Consider the following 18,239-nt stretch of genomic DNA (forward strand, 5'->3'; position numbering starts at 1 on the left):
TCTGTCAACTGGCAGAACTCAGGTAAGTGCCTGAGGACACTATTTACAAACCAAGGAGGATTCACAACTACTTCTGGTTCCCAGCATCTAGATTTTATCCTATTTGAACTACATCCCCTCTCTTAACTGCATCATCCAATCCTGGTTAAAGCAAATCCCACAATCTGTGACACTTATCTCGAATCTGATCCTGTAGGATGGCAGCTGTTCTCTCTGATTTAAGCAACTGTTCACTTGGAGATATTAAGCAGCTTCCATCTGCCTGGAAGCTTCTACTGGAAACCCAGTTCAGACAAGGGTTTAGAAAAGCTCTCTTAATGGGCCACTTAAAGCTTTCAGCATGTCTATGGAAAAGCAGCCTACCAATCCACAAAAGCATTTTGAAACCAGACTTGTTAAGCAAACTGGAAAACATGTAACATAATGAGTGGACAGGCTAATGCATGTAATTAAATATTGGCCTAATTTGGGAGCACTGGTAATACTGCATAGGGGTCAGGGCTCCTGAAGGTCAGCATCCTGTGCAACAGTAACTCCTTTCAGGGCATATTGGTAGCATCACAATTATTACCTTGAAGAGATGCAATTCTCAGGTTTTTTGAATAGTAACAACTTCTACAAGATAAAGAGACGAGATCAAGTATTTTAAGGTACTTTTATTTAATAAATAACTTCAGTAATAGCAGTAAAAAGTGAACATCTGTTAAAATAAAAAGGCACTTAAAACAAGAATATGACTATGATGCAGTTTGAATGGTCAGAGGCAAATATACATGGCACATGTGAAGAATGATGAGTGAGTGACTTGTCATATGACAAACTATGCAATCTTAGGTAAAGGCAAATTTACAGCTAAGACTGCTCAAAAAAAAAAAAGAGGAAAAAAAAAAGCTTGTGTTGATACAAAAATATTACAAAAAGAATCGCAACCAAATACGTTAAAAGATTAGAAGGTGACAAAGCACCAGGCTTGAAAGCAAAGAAACATTACAGAATAAAGACAGAGCATCATGTAAGGCCCTTGGGTGATCTGAGGATGTCTTGGTAAGGTACTTCATGATACTGCCACCCAGGGCTTGAATTTACAAAGAAAAACTAAGTTACCAATCAGCAACTTCTTCAGTAATGGCACATGTTTTAAAGCTATTTTTTCCTTCTTCACATTCTTCTCAAAACTTTTCATTTTAACCATAACCTGGCAATATGCAACTTGAAAAATCAAAGATAAGTATGCACACACTTTTCAGTCTTGTACACTGCTCCCCTCCAGCTTACTCAACTTACCAAATACTTAATCATACATCTAGCAAGTCAAAGACCAATTAACCACCAGCTCCATGCTACATGAGCTTAATTACATCTGCAAACTCAAGCCCTGATTTCCCTGTAAAGCTAAAAAGTTTAATACTAAATGGCTAGGCAGAGCCCTCATACTGATTGCTTTAACCCCTTCCCTCCCAGTTGTGCCATGAAGCATCACACCCTGCACAAGACCTGGATTCACAGCATGGGAATGGGAAAGGTCAAAAAGGCACCTTGTGTCCTGGGCTGACTAGGCTACACAGTCTCAAGTTTTTTTTTTTTTTTTTTGTCCAACTTCTGGCACCAATGACTCTTATTTGCAAAAAAAAAAAAAAAAAAAAAAAAAAATTAAAAAAAAAAATTAAAAAAATAAAATTACATATGGTACATTATCACACAGGAAACAATCCTGTATGTAATGTGTTAGTAAAATCACTGCAGCTTGCCCTAAATCTATCTTATTGTGACTACAAAAGTTGCTATACTGCATACAGTGTTGTGAAGTTATACAAGCAGTGTTCATTTTCCCTCATATTTAGGATTGACCACAGTCGTCACTGCACTCTTGTAAATAGGATTTTCACCCTAGAAAAAGAAAAAAAATATATTAATATTTAAAGATATGAAAAAAGATATGTGTTTGCAAGAAGCATAAAAATTAGCGTAAGAAATTACCCATTAATGCTTTGTTTGTACACACAAACAGCTTAAGTCAAACTAGTTTTCCTTCTAGTAACTTGAACAAAGGCATGCACAGCTAATAAATAAAGCAAAGGGTTAGCAGGATCCTGTTCCATTTGCACCACAGAACTCCTTGGAGGCAGCTGAACCTCGGGGCTGAGCCATCACCCAGGGCTCTGCAGCCCAGGGCAGTTCATAGAGAAGAACAGAATTGCGAACAACAACGTTTGACACCAGGGCTGACCACAGACCACATTCTGCTATAATAAACATTTCAACAGCTTATCTTACATTGCAATTGAATTCTAGAAACAACGTGGAAAGACTGCTGGTATTTTGCTAATACACAGTCAATATTTACAGTGAACATTCAGTACTCGTCATTCTCATTTTATTCCTGCAGGTCTCCCCAACCCCCAGAAGAGCAAAATGTACAGATAAAACAAAGAAACTTTTGTACTGGTGCAGATGCTGTAATAAAACAATTATTTCCACTGATATGAGACAAGCCTACAGAACAATTGCTTACATCTCTCCTGCTGAGATTTAAAACCCCTTAAATGAAGCTTATTTTAGCTTCCTTTTCCCCCAGGTTTCCTTCCATCTCAGTAAATCTTACTTCATTTATGACATCCTTGCACACCTCAGGTGAACAGCTTGAACTCAAAATTACCAGATAAATCTTCACAGGAGGAAGGACCACTGCTAGAACGGCCTGGAGCTGCAGCTCTGAGCTCTTAGCACAGCCTGAACCTCAGCCTAAATGCAAGCTGCCTGCCAGCACTGAGCTCTTCTGCACATACACAACTGATGCCTGAGAGAATTGAGCTCAGTGCAGATGTCAGCTCGAGTGCTGCCCTGGCCAGGGCTGTATCTGCCCTTCAGCAGCAGTGAGGGAATCTCTGTCCCTTCAGAGCTCCCCCCACCCCAATCTGAGATGGGCAGTACAACCACATTAACTCAACTCCATTTACAATATTTCAGGTTAAACCAATTTTTCCTACACTCAATTAAAGGATGCACAAACACCAGGTGTCTATTTTTCAGGGTCATAAACCTGTAAAAACAGCTTGGGATACCACAAAATGTGCCAAAGGCAAGCAAGAACCTCACTTGGTGTGAAATTTTCACATCATGGCTCCTTGGAAGTTTGCTGCCTTCTGTTTGCAAGGCCCAGCACAGGATGAGTAACTGCTCTACCCCAAAAACAGAGGCTGCTGCTGAGGGACACCTGCAGCTGCTCTCATGGTTCCTTTCACAGAAAAAGGGTTTTCCTCCTCACAGACAGCTTCTCTAGCATGCAAAGAGCAAGGAGGCACATCCAATCTTGCCTAGATCCAAGAGACCTGTCCAGGCAGAACCTGGATTGCCAGACAATGCAAGTCAAAGCTCTCTGTTCAGTCTTCTCAAGATCTGAGTTGATGCCACCTGGACAGAGGTGAAGGAGGAGCTGGCTGTGCTTCACAAGCACAGCGTAACAGCAAAAATCCCTTCCCCCTCCTATCAGTTCCCAGGCAAATGCTCTCTTGATTAGAATTGTATCACCTACTGGTCTGGGAAGGGATGAGGAGTAATATTTGGTTGGGTTGTTTTTCAATTTAAAATCACGGACAATCATGTGATGTGGCTAGTTCTCTGACAGGCTAATTAATCAGTGCAAAATTACGACCTTCCCCAATATTTTTAGCAAAAGGTTTGCCATAGTAACATGCAAACAAAATGGGAAAAACATGCAGGGATGAGGGATTTAATCTGGTACTGAATGGTTCTTTATGCCTCAAAGTTCTTGGCAATGTACATTGCTTATTTCCTTGATAACTTTTAATGGAGAATTCTTAAAAAATTAAATATAAACCAATAAAGTTTATGATGCAGAGGAAGTCTGTAAGCATAAGAGGCTGCATCACATGCAGAGTAGAAGTAATTGTACAGCTCCTCCATGGCAATTCATTATGTAATGTGCTGTTAGCCTCCAGCATTTTACAGAACAGACTCCCCCCAGCACAAACAGGGGTGATACACTTACATGTTCTAGTTGCAAAAGAGAGATAACTTCTACCAGATAGCCTAGGAATGGGTCTAAAGGAAAGGACTGTAACTTTAAAATTTGCTAGGTGCTAGTCCCACAACTAATTTGAACCTGTAATCAGGCTTAAAATACAATTTGTATAAGAAGATTGCAAATTTTTTACTATACTGCTTTTTAAAGAGAAGTGAGAATTGAAGTTTTCATGCTCCTGATTTAGCATAAGCCCTATAAGGATATTGAAACCGTCCTGCCTTCCCTTGTACTTGCACGTCTCAGAAGCACACGGTGGGATTTAGGTCACTGGATAAAGCACTTCACTAGCTGTCTCCCCCTGTCAGGTCAGTGTCTCAGTTCCCATTACAAATAATGGAGATTTAGTCAATATTCACAACTCTTCAGCTTAACCAAACCTGACATTTGATCAGCTAAATGGCTCCTGAGGCTCTGCTGCCTATAACTGCAACACAGGCACCTGATGCATCTGCAGGCTCCTTCCCTGCTCTCTTCTGCTAAAGCCCTGGCTGCTCCAGACACACCCCAACCACCCTGCCTTGGGCCTGGGCTTGGCAGGGTCTCCTGCAGACAGCTCTTCATTAAAACAAATATCCACTAATCCGACAACATGCTCCCTTCGCTCAGGGCCCCTCACAGCTGGCAGAGGGTATGTATTTTCAGACATTAGAAGCATTCCAGTTTTTTAATTGGCAACTTAAAACATGGGATTCCAAACTTGATGTCTTAGACAAATAGTATGATTTTAAATGCTCCTTTTTCTTCATGGCACTGCAGAGAATACACTGGTTTAAGCATGCAGAGTTAGGGAAAACACATTTGCCACATGCCCCTACAACTGAAAACTCCATGCACACTTAAACCAAAATTAAAATTAACAAACAGTAACTACATACAAGACTCAGTGAAATACTGAGCAAAATAAAGATGGAGGTACTTTTTTAAAGTACCTTAAACTGAGAAAAAAGAGCTATGTTCTTGCAACAACATTCACTTTCAGCTAGACTGGCTGTTCAAAGGACAACAGCTCAGTCCAGTGTCGCATAAAGACAAAACTATTACACAGAATACTTGTGTCCAGTTAACCTTCTTATTCCTTTTGTTGCAGAGGCTCAGCGTTTCAACAGTCCTGAAATTACCTCCCTGGTGGGTTTAAGACCTAAGTCACTGTAAGAAACAGAGTTACAGCTCATGCACTCGGTGTTCAAGAGACGGCTGTGACTGTTCCAGCCCCTGCTGCTGTCCCAGCGCTGCTTCCCAAAGCGCGGGGCCGGCTCCGTGCCTGGGCGGCCGCCAGAGGGCACCACCAGCCCCATCCATCCATCCATCCATCCATCCATCCATCCATCCATCCATCCATCCATCCATCCATCCATCCATCCATCCATCCATCCACCCACCCATCCACCCATCCACCCATCCCTTGGGCCACAAACGAGCGCTCACTGAACACAGCAATTCACGGGAAAGGGATTGAAAACACGGCATTTCCGCTCCCACACCAGAGCACCTCCATCATTCAGCAGCAAGGCAAGTCACAGGCATAAAACCAACTCAGGAGAAGAACAAGTCCCTGCGATTTTGAGCACTTTGAATTGTTTGTATTTTTTTTTTCCATTTTAACCAGTAGCTGCTAATAAGGCTAACCAAATTACTACAGACTTAAATTTCTTAAATTTTATTACTAGTGTCTAATATAAATGTGTTTATCACTTGTGAAATTCAAGATGACTGAATTTGGAGTCTGTTTGAAGATGCTTAGCAATGCACAAGCTATTCCCATGCAGGAGTGGATGGCATTCACTACAGATAGCAGCTTTGTGTTTTAAATTTGTGACACAGCTTTTCAGTCCAGAAGAAATTTATCCTTAGACTTGTTACAAGCATGACTGCACCAAAGCTTTTGTGACTGACTGGAGTAGAACCTGGGCAAACCCAGCTGCCTTGAGCACTGACCACTGGGATGCCATGGCATCATCTGCACCACCACGGACCAGCACCAGGGAAATACCCGAGTACCTGGTCCGTGACAAACTCCAGGTGCTGCTGTTCCCTCACCACAGAGCCTCAGCCCGTGTGTGGATGATGGCTGTGGGACAGTGGAAGGGTGACACAAACGGCACAAAGTTAATTTGTGTACACACACACCAGGAGGGAATCCACTACAGTGTAATTTTCATATAATGGGATTTCAGGTGACTTTCCTGCCTTGACATTACAAGGCAACTCTTCATCTAAATGAGAGGCTATGGCAATAATCTAAAACCACCAGAAAATCTTATCTATAGGGAAAAGCAGGACCTTGTTTTACATCTCATGGCTCACCTACTTTCACAGTTCTGACCTCCTCCTTTCCAGTGGTCCCAAAGAATAAACCCACCTCCCTCTCCCCAGACTTCTAATATTTCTATGAATACCAAAAATTATAAAGTCATGTTTAAAAACCTAAACCACACCCTTTCACACTTTTAACCTTCACATCTGAGCGAATCAAAAAGGCAGAAGTCAATCTCTCCATCTATACCAGAGGAAAGCTTTTTGCAGGAAGTACATTTTGAGGAGAAAGGGCAGCACCAAACATTACATCCTGAAGAGTCACAGGGTAGAGAACAAGAGCACAGAATGGAAGTTACACACCGTATGTTTGTTAGGTGCTTGTCCTGCATGCAACAGAAAGTACACAATTAAGTGAATGGCAGAAGAACAGGTAACAGAGAGTTAACCAGATGGAGTATGTGAAGTGTTAGAAAGGACCAAAAACTCAGTTTCCTCCCCAGAATAATTGGCTCTGGGAAGAAAAATGAAAAGGTGGTGAATGTGGTTGATGTAGCAGGCAAAAGGAATGTTGTTTACAATCCATTTTGGACACACTGCAAAGTAAAATGATTGTGAGGGGAAAAGGAAAGTGTATTTCATCAGGAAGGGCTTGGAATGCTACACAAAGTATTTGGAACTGTTGTCACAGTATGAGCAAGTAAGAGCTTAAATATTCCCAGTTTCTGCTTTCTCCCCTTGTTTTTCCTTTACAAAATCTTTTGAATGCAACACTGAAAAAGGGAGACAGCAGACAGTCTAAAATTAGAGATACAGAATCTCCCCCTCCACTGGCTTCTGAAAAAACTCCACAGATGTTTAATGGATGTGCTGCCTTCACAACTTCTTCACTCCGCTCCCTCTAGTCTCATCTCTGCACTACTTTCTCTTAGTGCTCTTCTGACATCCATTCCCCATGTCAGCCTCCCTTTCCCTCCTTCCCCAACAGCTGGGGGTCCCAGGGAAGGAGAACACCTCCAGCACTCATGGAAGGGCAATCTGAGAGTCTGCAGAAGGTACCAACTCATCCCTTGTGCTTCACTGACTTCCTCTCCTGGATACTGCTGTTACTTTGGTGTGTTGGCTGTGAAGAGAACTGAACTCAGCAGCTCCAATTAAATGAGGTGCTCAGGCTGAGTTTAGGAGGGAGTAGAAACTGAGTGAAAAATACATCTAGAGGGGACAAGGATATTTCCTCCTGTCCTATTAATGTTCCATATCTATGGACGCCCTAAAGCTGGCTAGGTTACAAGGACTGTGATATTGCCAGTTTCAATAGAAATAAGGATGAAAAAACCAAGGTGCATATTTAATTATAAAATTAGTAGAGTATATGCATTTCATACCTTAATTACAGACTAGGTCTATACTAGGTTAATAAGCCAAAGAAACTGACAAAAAAAAGTAATGCTACTCTACATGTTCACAGAGCTATTCCAACAAAAACAGTGATATTTATAGGCTGGGATATTTTAGGGTATCTAATCTAGCTTAGCAAAAATATTGATTTTAAGCAAACTGACTGCTGATTTGAAGAACTAGAAGACAAAGCATCCCCTTGTGTGTCTCTCTACAATGCAAAAATATTCTTCAATCCTAGGAGCTGCTCTATTATGTATCCACACATCTAGACAAAAAACCCTAAAAAATCACTTGTAGAATAGTTTAAGCCAGTACTGGCAGTATTAGTAAGTAAGCAATCTTGCTGTCAAAACCAGTTAAAAATTATCAAGCTGCATTCTTGAAAACCCCACAATCAAAGCAGAAGTAGATACACTGAGCAAGACTCAAACTGTGATTAACGGACTGTGACACACAGTGAGTTTGAAGTGACATGCAAAGGGGGAAAAAAAGGAAAGAAAATGAAAGGAGATACAAACTGAGACTTAGAGACCAGCTTTACGTCCATAGTTTGGATTCTTGAAATTGTTAATAGGGCTCTTGTATATTGGATTTTCTTGCTGAAGTAAAAGAAATGATCAATGTCGAATAATTCAACAGGAAAAAAAAAAGCAACATTCTCAACTATCACTGAAAAAGAATCATGCTATATGTAAAATAAAACGTTGGTAATTTTTTTTCCCCAGTATGAGATTAATCAATTTTTCTTAAATAAAACCAAAAGGCTTCCTAGGACAATTTTTAAAGAAGATATTTTCTTATCAAGCACATGGGGGCGTTGACTTCTACAGAACTGTAGTGAAGGGGCTCTTGATTAGCAGACTCCTGACACTGCCCAGAGGCAGTGATTCTGCAGTCTGTGGAAACCTACAGACCACAGGCTTGTTTTCCTTGCACATTTCTCTGTTGACAAAGAGCTGGGAAGGTTTCAACAAACCAGCACCTGACGTGATTTTGTGACTTTATGGAAGTCTCCCAACTAACCTCAATCAGTGGTAAAAGATTTCCTCAATCAGTGCAAAATTTTCTTCTTCGCTTTCTACAGAAGTGACTCATCTTTGTAATAAACATTTTAATCATGGGCTGTAAAGCGTGGTAGAACTGCAAAGGTGAACTGTTCTGTCACCATCACATTTCCTCTCTGAAATGCTATTTAAACCTGAGTTACTACTCTCTTTTCTGCCTCAAGAAACACTTCTCCAAGAGGACTGGTTATAATCTGAAACACTTTAAAGCACATGAACAAAAATCTTCTATTTTTCCTCTGCCTCTGCAGCTTTTATGCATAGAAAAGCTTCTTGACTCACCGTATCCCACTTGGCATTCATCTTCTCCTTTTCAAATTTAGCAAATTCTCTTCTGTCATGAATGATCATTAGCAGTTTCCAAATCAATAATAATGCAAGTCCAATAAGAACAATTCCAGCAACCACACCGGCTACGATGGGAATGATGTCAGGACCACTGGGGCACTCTGGGGAACAAAGCCAGGGAAACATGATTTTACAAAATGCTAAAGGTAATGCATATCCAGAAGCTGTTAATGTTTGATTTTGTACTGAAGCCAGTATTTTGAATATCAGACATGCCAATACTACTCTTCTTTCAAATAACAGAATTTTTGAATTATGTACATCCTGTTACATTCCAGCTTATTTTTATCCTTCTAATTTGTGTTTGATCTTAGCAACAGAACAACCTGTTCTGAAGATAAAGTCTATACCCTGCTAACCCCTTAAGCTAATTATTTACAATATTAGGAGTAAAATAACTAGCAACTGTATTTAAACATGCAAGAGCTCCAAGTCAAAGCTGTGGCAGCACAAATGTCAACCAGCAGAACAGGCCCCACACACAGAAACAGAATATCCTGAGTTGGAAGGGACCCACAAGGATCATTTGAGTCCAACTCCTGTCCCTGCACAGGGAAGTCCCAAGAGTCACACCCTGTGCCTGAGAACATTCTGCAAACACTTCTTGAACTCTGTCGGGCTGGTGCTGTGACCACTTTCCAGTGCCCAATCACCCTCTGGGTGAAGAACCTTTTCTAATATCCAGCCTAAACCTTCCCTGACACAACCTCAGGCCATTCCCTTGGGTCCTGTCACTGGTCACCACAGAGATCAGTGTGTGCCCCTCCTCTTCCCCTCACGAGGAAGCTGTAGACTGTGATGAGATGCAAGGTGATTTAAAGTGGCTGTCACAGAAATAATAATCCTCCAAATTAAACTCCAACTCCAATATTAACATAAAATTCCCAATAATCACAAACTGAAGAAAGGCTTTTGTAGAGCTCAGTGCACAGACTGAAGGAGTCAGAAGCAAATGAATGCAAGTTCTGTGCAACAGAACAACTGTGGATAGAACACAGCTTCCCCCACACTCCCTATCTTAGCTGCCTCTGCAAGAGTGAAGGAAGTGGGAAGGGACACGACAAGAAGTCCTTGGGAGCCAGTGAGGAACAAGTGTCAGCTCCACAGAACACAGCTCTACTGGCCAAAGCTTGTTCCTTCAACACTTGTATGGCACAAATTAAGGTGCCTCCTCGTGCACAGTGGGCTTGATTCACCTTTGAGCTAAGGCAGCAGAAGTTTGCACATTAAAAGATCAGGCCCCAAAAGCATAGGGCATATATAGCTTGTCCTAGGAGAGAGAGCTCAAGTTCCTCCTCTATACTATGGACTACTTTTGTAGAGAATTTAAAACATTCTGAATTGAAGCAGTATTTATTTCTAAGAGCCACTAGACTGTGTTAAGTCATGATTATCAAAATGATGAATTCTGAAAATTCCTCAAGTATACAATACAGCACTAAATCCCTAAGGTGTGCATTTTCTATCAGGCTTTTAAAAATCAGGAGACCAAAAATCCCTAATGTACAGAACCATAAATTCTGCACTGTTAGATGCAATATCCAGTGATTCAAACTAACAATACTTGGTAAAGAAATGGCAAATTACTGATGGAGCCATAGAATTGGTCTCACTTTTTTTTTTTTTTCTCAGAAGATTGCTCTATTAGGGATTAACTAAATAAAATTATTATGGGATCTATTACTAAAGGTACCACAGTCAAGTCAAAGCAAAGGTTTTCAGCATAAAAAAATGCAAGCAGTTTGCAGCATAGTACACAATTTCATGTAGACTGATCCCAAACTACCAAGAAAAGGAAAAGAAAAAAGGAACAAAGCCCCACAGACACCACTGTTTATAACAGAAGCCTAGTAGAAAAAATTATCAAAATTTATCTAAATAGGACTTGCTACAGGAGAGATAAAGTAAGGCAGAGTACATCAAGTGCAAACAGGAAATGTTTCAACAAATATGCATATCTGATTTACCTTTTGTTTTTAAAAAATAGAATCTGTTTCTATCAGCCCAAGGGTTTGAAAAATCTAGATCCAGAGAGACACACGTTTTTCTAAAACTTTTTTCTACTTTTTTTTCTACTCAGACATGCACAACTGTCACTCAGGTTTCTGAATGCATTTAACTCACCCAAATCAACCAGAGGCACCCAACAACTGCACAGATCAACAACAAAGGAGGAACAGGCAACATTGTGCTCCTACCTGGGGTCTCCACCACGTGGACATTGGCTTCACCGTTAGAGTTGACAGAGTAAGTGAAGTAGAACCAGCAGTCATCCACGTCCTTCTCCTTGCAGTGGGACAGGGGGTCGGGCTGGCCGGGCTGCGGCAGCTTGTCGCGGCTCTCCACGCGCGTCATGTTGAAGTGCATACACTCCTGGGAACACGTCTCCTTCTTCTCTCCCTTATCGAAAGCTCTGCACTGAACACAGTCCCTGGGCAAGAACAAAACAGAAGAAGCGCTTCTGAATGCGTTCATGGAAGATTTCTAGCATTTCATCTCAAGAAATGTTATGGAGAAAACACAGGGGAAAAAAGCCTAAGAAAACCAACTCTTCTGCCATAAAGGTTAGGAAAAAAATAAGTAAGACATTGTACCAGTCAGAACATTTATATACCTTGAGATTAAAAAAAGCTCTTTTCATAAATTCCTCTTTCCCTGAATGACCCACAGGTTTCAAGGACAGAAAAAACTCCAAACTTTTTCAACACATCTGCCTGGGAAATGAATACTCTCAGAGAAGGCACTCTAAGAACAGGGTACTTAAGAGTGGAACACACAGGTTAAAAAGAACGAACTCAGTGACGAGCTTTACAGTGGGGTATCACTGAATAATTCATTGAAAAAAGCAGATTGAACAGGATTTTTATACTAAAAATACCAAGTTTTTTCTCAGCACAAAGTGAGTTGCACAGGAATCCGCTTAGCCACTAATCCTAAACATATTTCAAAGTTTTCATGCAGAAAACACTAGGCTTCTAAAAACCTGGATTTCCAAAGGGAAGGATGCAAATTTCACTGGCCCACACAGGTCTAGGTTTAGTTACTGAGTGTCAAGTTAGTAATTTCAGTAGTATTTCTTTTAAGCAAAAATCTTAGCCGAAGTTTTACCTATCAAAAGCTTTGTTTGAAAAATCCTCACATATCACAAACTCAAAATGCACAGAAGCTGGAACTTGCTTTTCTGAGTACATACTTGTGTTCTGCACAGACACCGAGGCAAGTCTGGCACATTTCACAGGTGGGGCCTTGGAATTTGGGATCTGTACAGTTACAGGTGCCACATTCACAGGTTCCTCTCCCATTGCAAATCTGCCCATTAGATGCCATACACGGTGTGGTATCCAAGGAACAATCGCAGGCGCTGCCAGTGAAGTTGGGGAAACACTCGCACACTCTGCACTTGCAGATCCCGTTTCCTGTGCAGTGAAAAGGTATTGCAATGAAATCAAGTCTAATATAAAAACATCTGTGACAGTGAGAAATAAATGTTCACCACCTCAGGGTAGATAAAAGAAAAAGAAACCATGGTGAGATAATGAGGAATGAATTGAGAGGTACAAAATAAATTTTAGCTTCTTGAAAGACTACTTGCAGGCATTTGTTCCCTTTATCCCATTCTCCTATACATCTAGATTTCTTTTCATAAACAAAATAACAAGATTTAGAAATATCAGATCAAGAATAGTATAATGTGATGACCATATCCCCTGGGTGGAGAAGCATGACAGCACTGCTACAGTTCACAGTCTTGTATGCATTGACTGCTATATGAAAATATAGATAGATATAGACCACCACAGATAAATTCACTGCTCCTGTCTTCATATCTATCGCTATACAAATGTATAAAGCAGGACTTAAAGGAGTGCACTAACTGAGTATTCAAAACACAGAAAAATGGAACAGCTTTGGCTCCAGAGGACACCTATGTTCAGCTGCTGTACTTCTCACCTCACACACCCAACCCAACTTCATGCTCCTTACCCTATCTGCACAAGCAACAAGATGCCTTTATACTGATCTGGATGACAAAGAAAGGTCTTTGACTACACCCCTCCTTCTCCAATGAATGAAGTGTTTCAGTCAACACTTTCCTGTCACCATGTATTCTGGAACATCACCACCATTGCTCCCATTCTGTGCAGAGCAATACTGGATTCTGAGCAAATCAGACAAATGAGGTATTCTCATCACTCAGAGCTTAGCGGCTTCTCTGTTTTATTTCTGCAGCACAGACAACACTGAGGTAGTAGTTATACTCCTTCCAGATACTGGCACATGCAAAGCAGCAAAATAATTTAGACACTGGCTGCTGAATGTTTTTTTAAATTGCTTTTGATTTCAGGAATTAGCTATCATCAAAATCTTGCTTGAAGTGCTTAAGGTGTTTTTCTGGATCTTGCACATTCTAGTCTTCACTTACCTTTCAGAACAGTGTCAAGCAGTTCACTGGTATCCTGTCAAGCACCAAAGTCAAGCACCCACTATTACAAGCAAGCTGAGGGCATTCTCTCTTTCTATTAACACAGTGCTTACACTGAGCCAGTATAACACTACAATCTCAGGACAGCTGTCTCAGCCTTCTTTACTGAAATACCTGAAGGTAATTCTGTAATAAACAGCAGAAGTCAAGTTCACTTTATGCCCTGCTTGGAGCTGTGACTGAAGGAAGGTGAAATGTGCATTAATAGACTACATGTTCAGAGGGCTGTTTTATTAATAGACAAGTGGTTGTAATCACTAAATCTGTGAGTATCCTCATCTCTGTTATCAAGTGGCTTTGATCTTTTAGCTAAGTATCCCTACTCTGCTGGGTAGAGGAGACAGACTTGTGAACTTCTGACCAGCTTTGCCTGCAGAAGCTGAAGCATCTCTCACCTCCACAGATTAAACCATTCGATCGATCACAGTTGAAGTTGTCACATTCACAGTATTTGCCAGAATACACCTCATTGGTGTTCTCCCTTTTCTTGCACACACATTGTCCACAAATGCATTCTCCATTGTTACTGCAGATTTCTGTGCTGTTCTCTCTCCTGCAGTAAGCATCCATATCCTCACTATTTACTTCATCTGTGCTACATTCACATAGTCTTCCGATACGTCCTTCATTACATCTGCAAGGTAAAAGCATGACTGAAAATGTAACCTTCATTGAAAGTCACAAAAAAAAGGGCCACAAGAATAGCACAAAGAACAGCAGTAAAAGTGACTCCTCTCTCAAGGGATGTTCCAACTTAAACTTCAAATGAGGTTTCCAGCAGACATCTATGTACCAGTTCTTGAAGGCACTGGAGCAAACTGGACTAAGTTGCTTTTATGCTGATTATCTTATCTGATATTCCAGGTGAGAGACTGTGTGTCACTCCCTCTAACTAAACTGTCACATAATCATTATTAATCCCTCTCTCATGTGACAGAACAATAATTATTTCTCAAGTGACAAAAACTGTTCCCTGTAGCTGCTGTCGTATTTCAATGAAAAGGTTTCCTATGAACAGCAATTAAGAAGGAGAGAAGATGATCTTCAGAGCTGCCAAACTGAGATCTTCAGGGATCAGCACTTCCCATTGAGGGTAAGATATAGATGAGCAAATGGAGGTTGCTCTTGTTCTCATCAGTGATCGATGGAATGTTACATGGTGTCCACCAGAGACAACAGATCGTTGGGACAAAAGGCTGTGCTTACCCACAGGCCTGTTCTCACCCACGTGAAGCCAAGTGGACACCAGTGACACTGACACCAAGTATAAGAAGCTTTTCTACACATAGATGGGAAAATGTGTTCTCTTTATTTAAAAAGAACACCAAAAACTGATCTATATCCTTTAAAGTACTGACTCAAGGCCAAATTTGAATTCTGAATCATAAAACAATGCGGATCTAATGATCGATATTTAAGCATAGGGATTATTTGCAGAGATATGGCAGTATTTCAGAGTATCCTAAAAGAAACAGGCCTGTAACAGCAATCCTTGCTCTTTTTTTAAAAAAAAATTAGTAAACCCAAGTAAACCCTAATTAAGGAAGCAAAGATCTCGCTCATATTTCTCTTTTGCAAAAAAAAAAAAGAAAGCGTCTATTTATTTACCTGCAGGCACCACATTCAAATGTTCCATTTCCTGCATGGCAGGCTGGACTATTAGGTTCTCCTTCACTTTGACACTGACACTCACAGATGAACTGGAGATTAATTTCAACCTCTTCAGTGAATCCCAGTGGTTTAATTTTAATTGTTTCATTTTGTTCTTTCTTTGGACATTCATTAGCTGTTATATTAATCTCAAATCTAACCTGCAAAAAAAAAAAAAAGAGTGTCATGTTACTACAAGGAGTTTTGTCTGTACTACTAAAAAGAAATGCTGTGTTGGACATTTTAAGCACATTTTGTATTAGCAGCAGCATATACACTCTGAGTTACCTCATCTCCAATTGAAATGTTAGAACACTTCCTTCCATCTTCTTGTGTGTCATTCACTCCATTCTTGCAGAAAGACTTGTAACTGATTGTCACTCCTTTTGGTAGCTTAGTATTTTCCAGGATAACCTCTGAAGAAAGGGACTGAAACAGCAGTTATTACCTAACTTCAAACTGTTGCAGAAGTGTTCTGTTGAAGAACAGACATTATACAACCATGCCCAGTCTAAGCACCAAGCCCAGAGGCACACTGGAATTATTTAAGTTCCAATGTGCTGAGAAACACCAGCCCAGGGCTGCCCAAAGTCACTCTGTGGTGACTCCTTCCCATGTCTGAGCTTGTTCCAAGGTCAGGACAGGATTCCACAGATGTTGGAGGCACCTGTTTACCCCACGTTCTCCAAAGGAGAAGTGAGGCTCATTTACACACAACGCAGCAATGAAGAAAATACTGTGGGGCCAAACCCTGCAAAATGGCCTTTTTTGCTAACAACTGGAAGGAAGGTAAAAGTGAAGAAGCTGAAGAAACAGTGTGTGATTTGGTTGTGAATTTTATTTTTTGAAAGGGAAAACGTGGATGGTAAGTTTTCCTTGTAATGCCAATTTAAGTGACCATAAGAGTGCATATTTTTACTCATCTAACCTCTTACTGCCACAGAGACTTAATGTTTACTATGGTTTTACAGCAATGGAGTGTGTTTATAGTGTAGAACACTAACTAATCCACCTTAGAGTCTGCTTGAAAAACTTACGAGCAAGAAAAATTAATACATAAAATCTGAACTTACGTTGTATGCATCAATGATCAGCTGAATCACATTGCTGGAATTTGAAGACAATGTTCCCACTGCTGATTTTGGTATCAGATTTTTCAGTTCCTTTCAATATTGACAAAAAAGAAGGAAAAGTACAGTTTTACTAGCAAGCAGAGTATAATTTGCAGTACAAATGGTGATACAATGCATTAGTGGATTAACTAGTCAAGTACTTCAGAAAATAAAGCTATGTTGCCAGCGATGAACATAATTTTTGAGGTTATACACAGCCTTACTGTGTAAATGCACAAACTTTGCATTTGGTAAGAGAATACTAAGCCCTTCTCTCGTACAAGCTGACCACAATCTCTCTTCAACCACACTGAGAATACATTAAAAATAGGCAGGCATCATTTTCCAACAAAAATTTGAATACAGCTTAAGAAAGAACCCCAAAACCAAAAAAACAGGTTAAAAGAAGGAAAAATATGCATGTCCTTTATAAAGTCATTTCCTATTGCACAATCACATCCAGCAGTTTAGTTAATTTTAAACATGGGATATATAAATAGAACAAAAGAGACAAAATATGTTCTTTCATAAGTGTGTCCCCTGCCACTTCAGGGTCCACACCCCCCTCAGCTATTTTGATGTAAAAATGTTGAAAAAAATTAGAACTGCAAATGTGTTCTCCACTCACTCATACCTATAAAGAGTAGCTAGGAGAAGGGGCGCTTTCTCACTCGAAATTACACAGAGAGGCAGTTTTGATTTGAAGAAATAAAAAAAGCTTAATAATAAAGTATGTGGGTAGCAAAATATTACTTCCATGATCACTTACTTCCACAATTACTTTAATTTCAAATAAGTCAATTTTAAAGGCTTCAGAGTAATTTCTTTACCTTATAGACTGCCTGAAACTCTTCAGTAACTGCAAAGATTGTCTGAATATTGTTCTCACTAAGCTTCTGTACCAGATGAGCAATGGAGGGATAATCCTAAAAAAGTCAAAGCAAAAAATTAAATTCAAATTTGAGACATGTTGCTAGAAAATAATCAAAAAGACTCTGACATCATAAATACAAATCACATTTAGAAACATACATAGAACTCCTAACTCTCCATGTCACAGTTCTAAAGCAAAACAACCTCTGAAAACAAACAGGGTAAGATTTCATATATGCCTCCTGAAGATAGATGTTTCTTGGATGTTATCAAATTCCATGCCATACAAAAGGCTCCTTAATCTCAAGGTCCTCAGAAAATTATCTTCAGTCCCTCAAAACCACTACTTTTTGCACCGTTTCACAAAGAAATGATAAAATAAAACTGAATTAATTTTAGGTTTTTATTGTACTATTGTCACTCCAAGTTAGGAATATATGAACACACAAACTTGGTGGAGCTTATTGTGGTTACCCCATCTGGCAATTTTTTCTCTCTGCATTTTTTTCAGATCTCCCTTCCAATAAACCACAAAGGCAATGTTAACCATACTCTTACCATAAACTTTGCATGATAAGATTTCAATCTTAAAAAACTATTCAAGCAGACATTTTACAGTATTTTTCACTAGTATACTATTCTGAAAATGAAGACTGGTGAAATGATAAAATAATGAAACAGCCACCAGAGTTTTCCAGCTTAGGAGTTAGTCTCTATGACCCTTGTGCATCCCTTCCAACTCAGAATATTTCTGTGATTCAGTGTGGCATACAGGACTATTAGTCATCAAAAAAGTTAAAATCCAGCAACATATAGTCATAGCATGAAAGTTGCCATTTCTTGAAATTTTCCAATTAAGACTAGGTTAATTCCTGCACATTTGCTTTAGTTTAACTAAAGTCACTTGATGTAAGCAGATAAATTTTCTAAGACATAGTGGTCTGAAACTATATCAGATGACCCAATGAGTTCTTTTGAGCTTAAGCATCATAAAATATTAATTTCCCTAG

At 39.9% G+C, this 18,239-nt stretch overlaps 1 protein-coding gene across 2 annotated transcripts in view; it reads right to left on the reverse strand.

The window, feature by feature from the left end:
• Positions 1-636: 636 nt before the first annotated feature.
• Positions 637-18,239, reverse strand: part of ITGB1 (integrin subunit beta 1) — a 43,422-nt gene continuing 25,819 nt past the window's right edge. Inside the window, exons 8-17 of one of the 2 annotated variants that reach the window (XM_084223174.1) lie at positions 17,187-17,282; positions 16,318-16,407; positions 15,533-15,673; positions 15,203-15,405; positions 13,990-14,228; positions 12,305-12,527; positions 11,310-11,542; positions 9,046-9,212; positions 8,218-8,298; positions 637-1,887 (exon numbers count right to left, since the gene is read on the reverse strand). In XM_084223174.1, the coding sequence (XP_084079300.1) occupies positions 8,224-8,298; positions 9,046-9,212; positions 11,310-11,542; positions 12,305-12,527; positions 13,990-14,228; positions 15,203-15,405; positions 15,533-15,673; positions 16,318-16,407; positions 17,187-17,282 (1,467 nt within the window). In that variant the 3' untranslated portion in view covers positions 637-1,887; positions 8,218-8,223. The remainder of the gene's footprint in view (positions 1,888-8,217; positions 8,299-9,045; positions 9,213-11,309; positions 11,543-12,304; positions 12,528-13,989; positions 14,229-15,202; positions 15,406-15,532; positions 15,674-16,317; positions 16,408-17,186; positions 17,283-18,239) is intronic. The other variant, XM_084223175.1, reaches the window with a different exon arrangement.

Source organism: Fringilla coelebs (genome assembly GCF_963513975.1).
Source record: "Fringilla coelebs genome assembly, chromosome: 1".
NCBI lineage: Eukaryota > Metazoa > Chordata > Aves > Passeriformes > Fringillidae > Fringilla > Fringilla coelebs.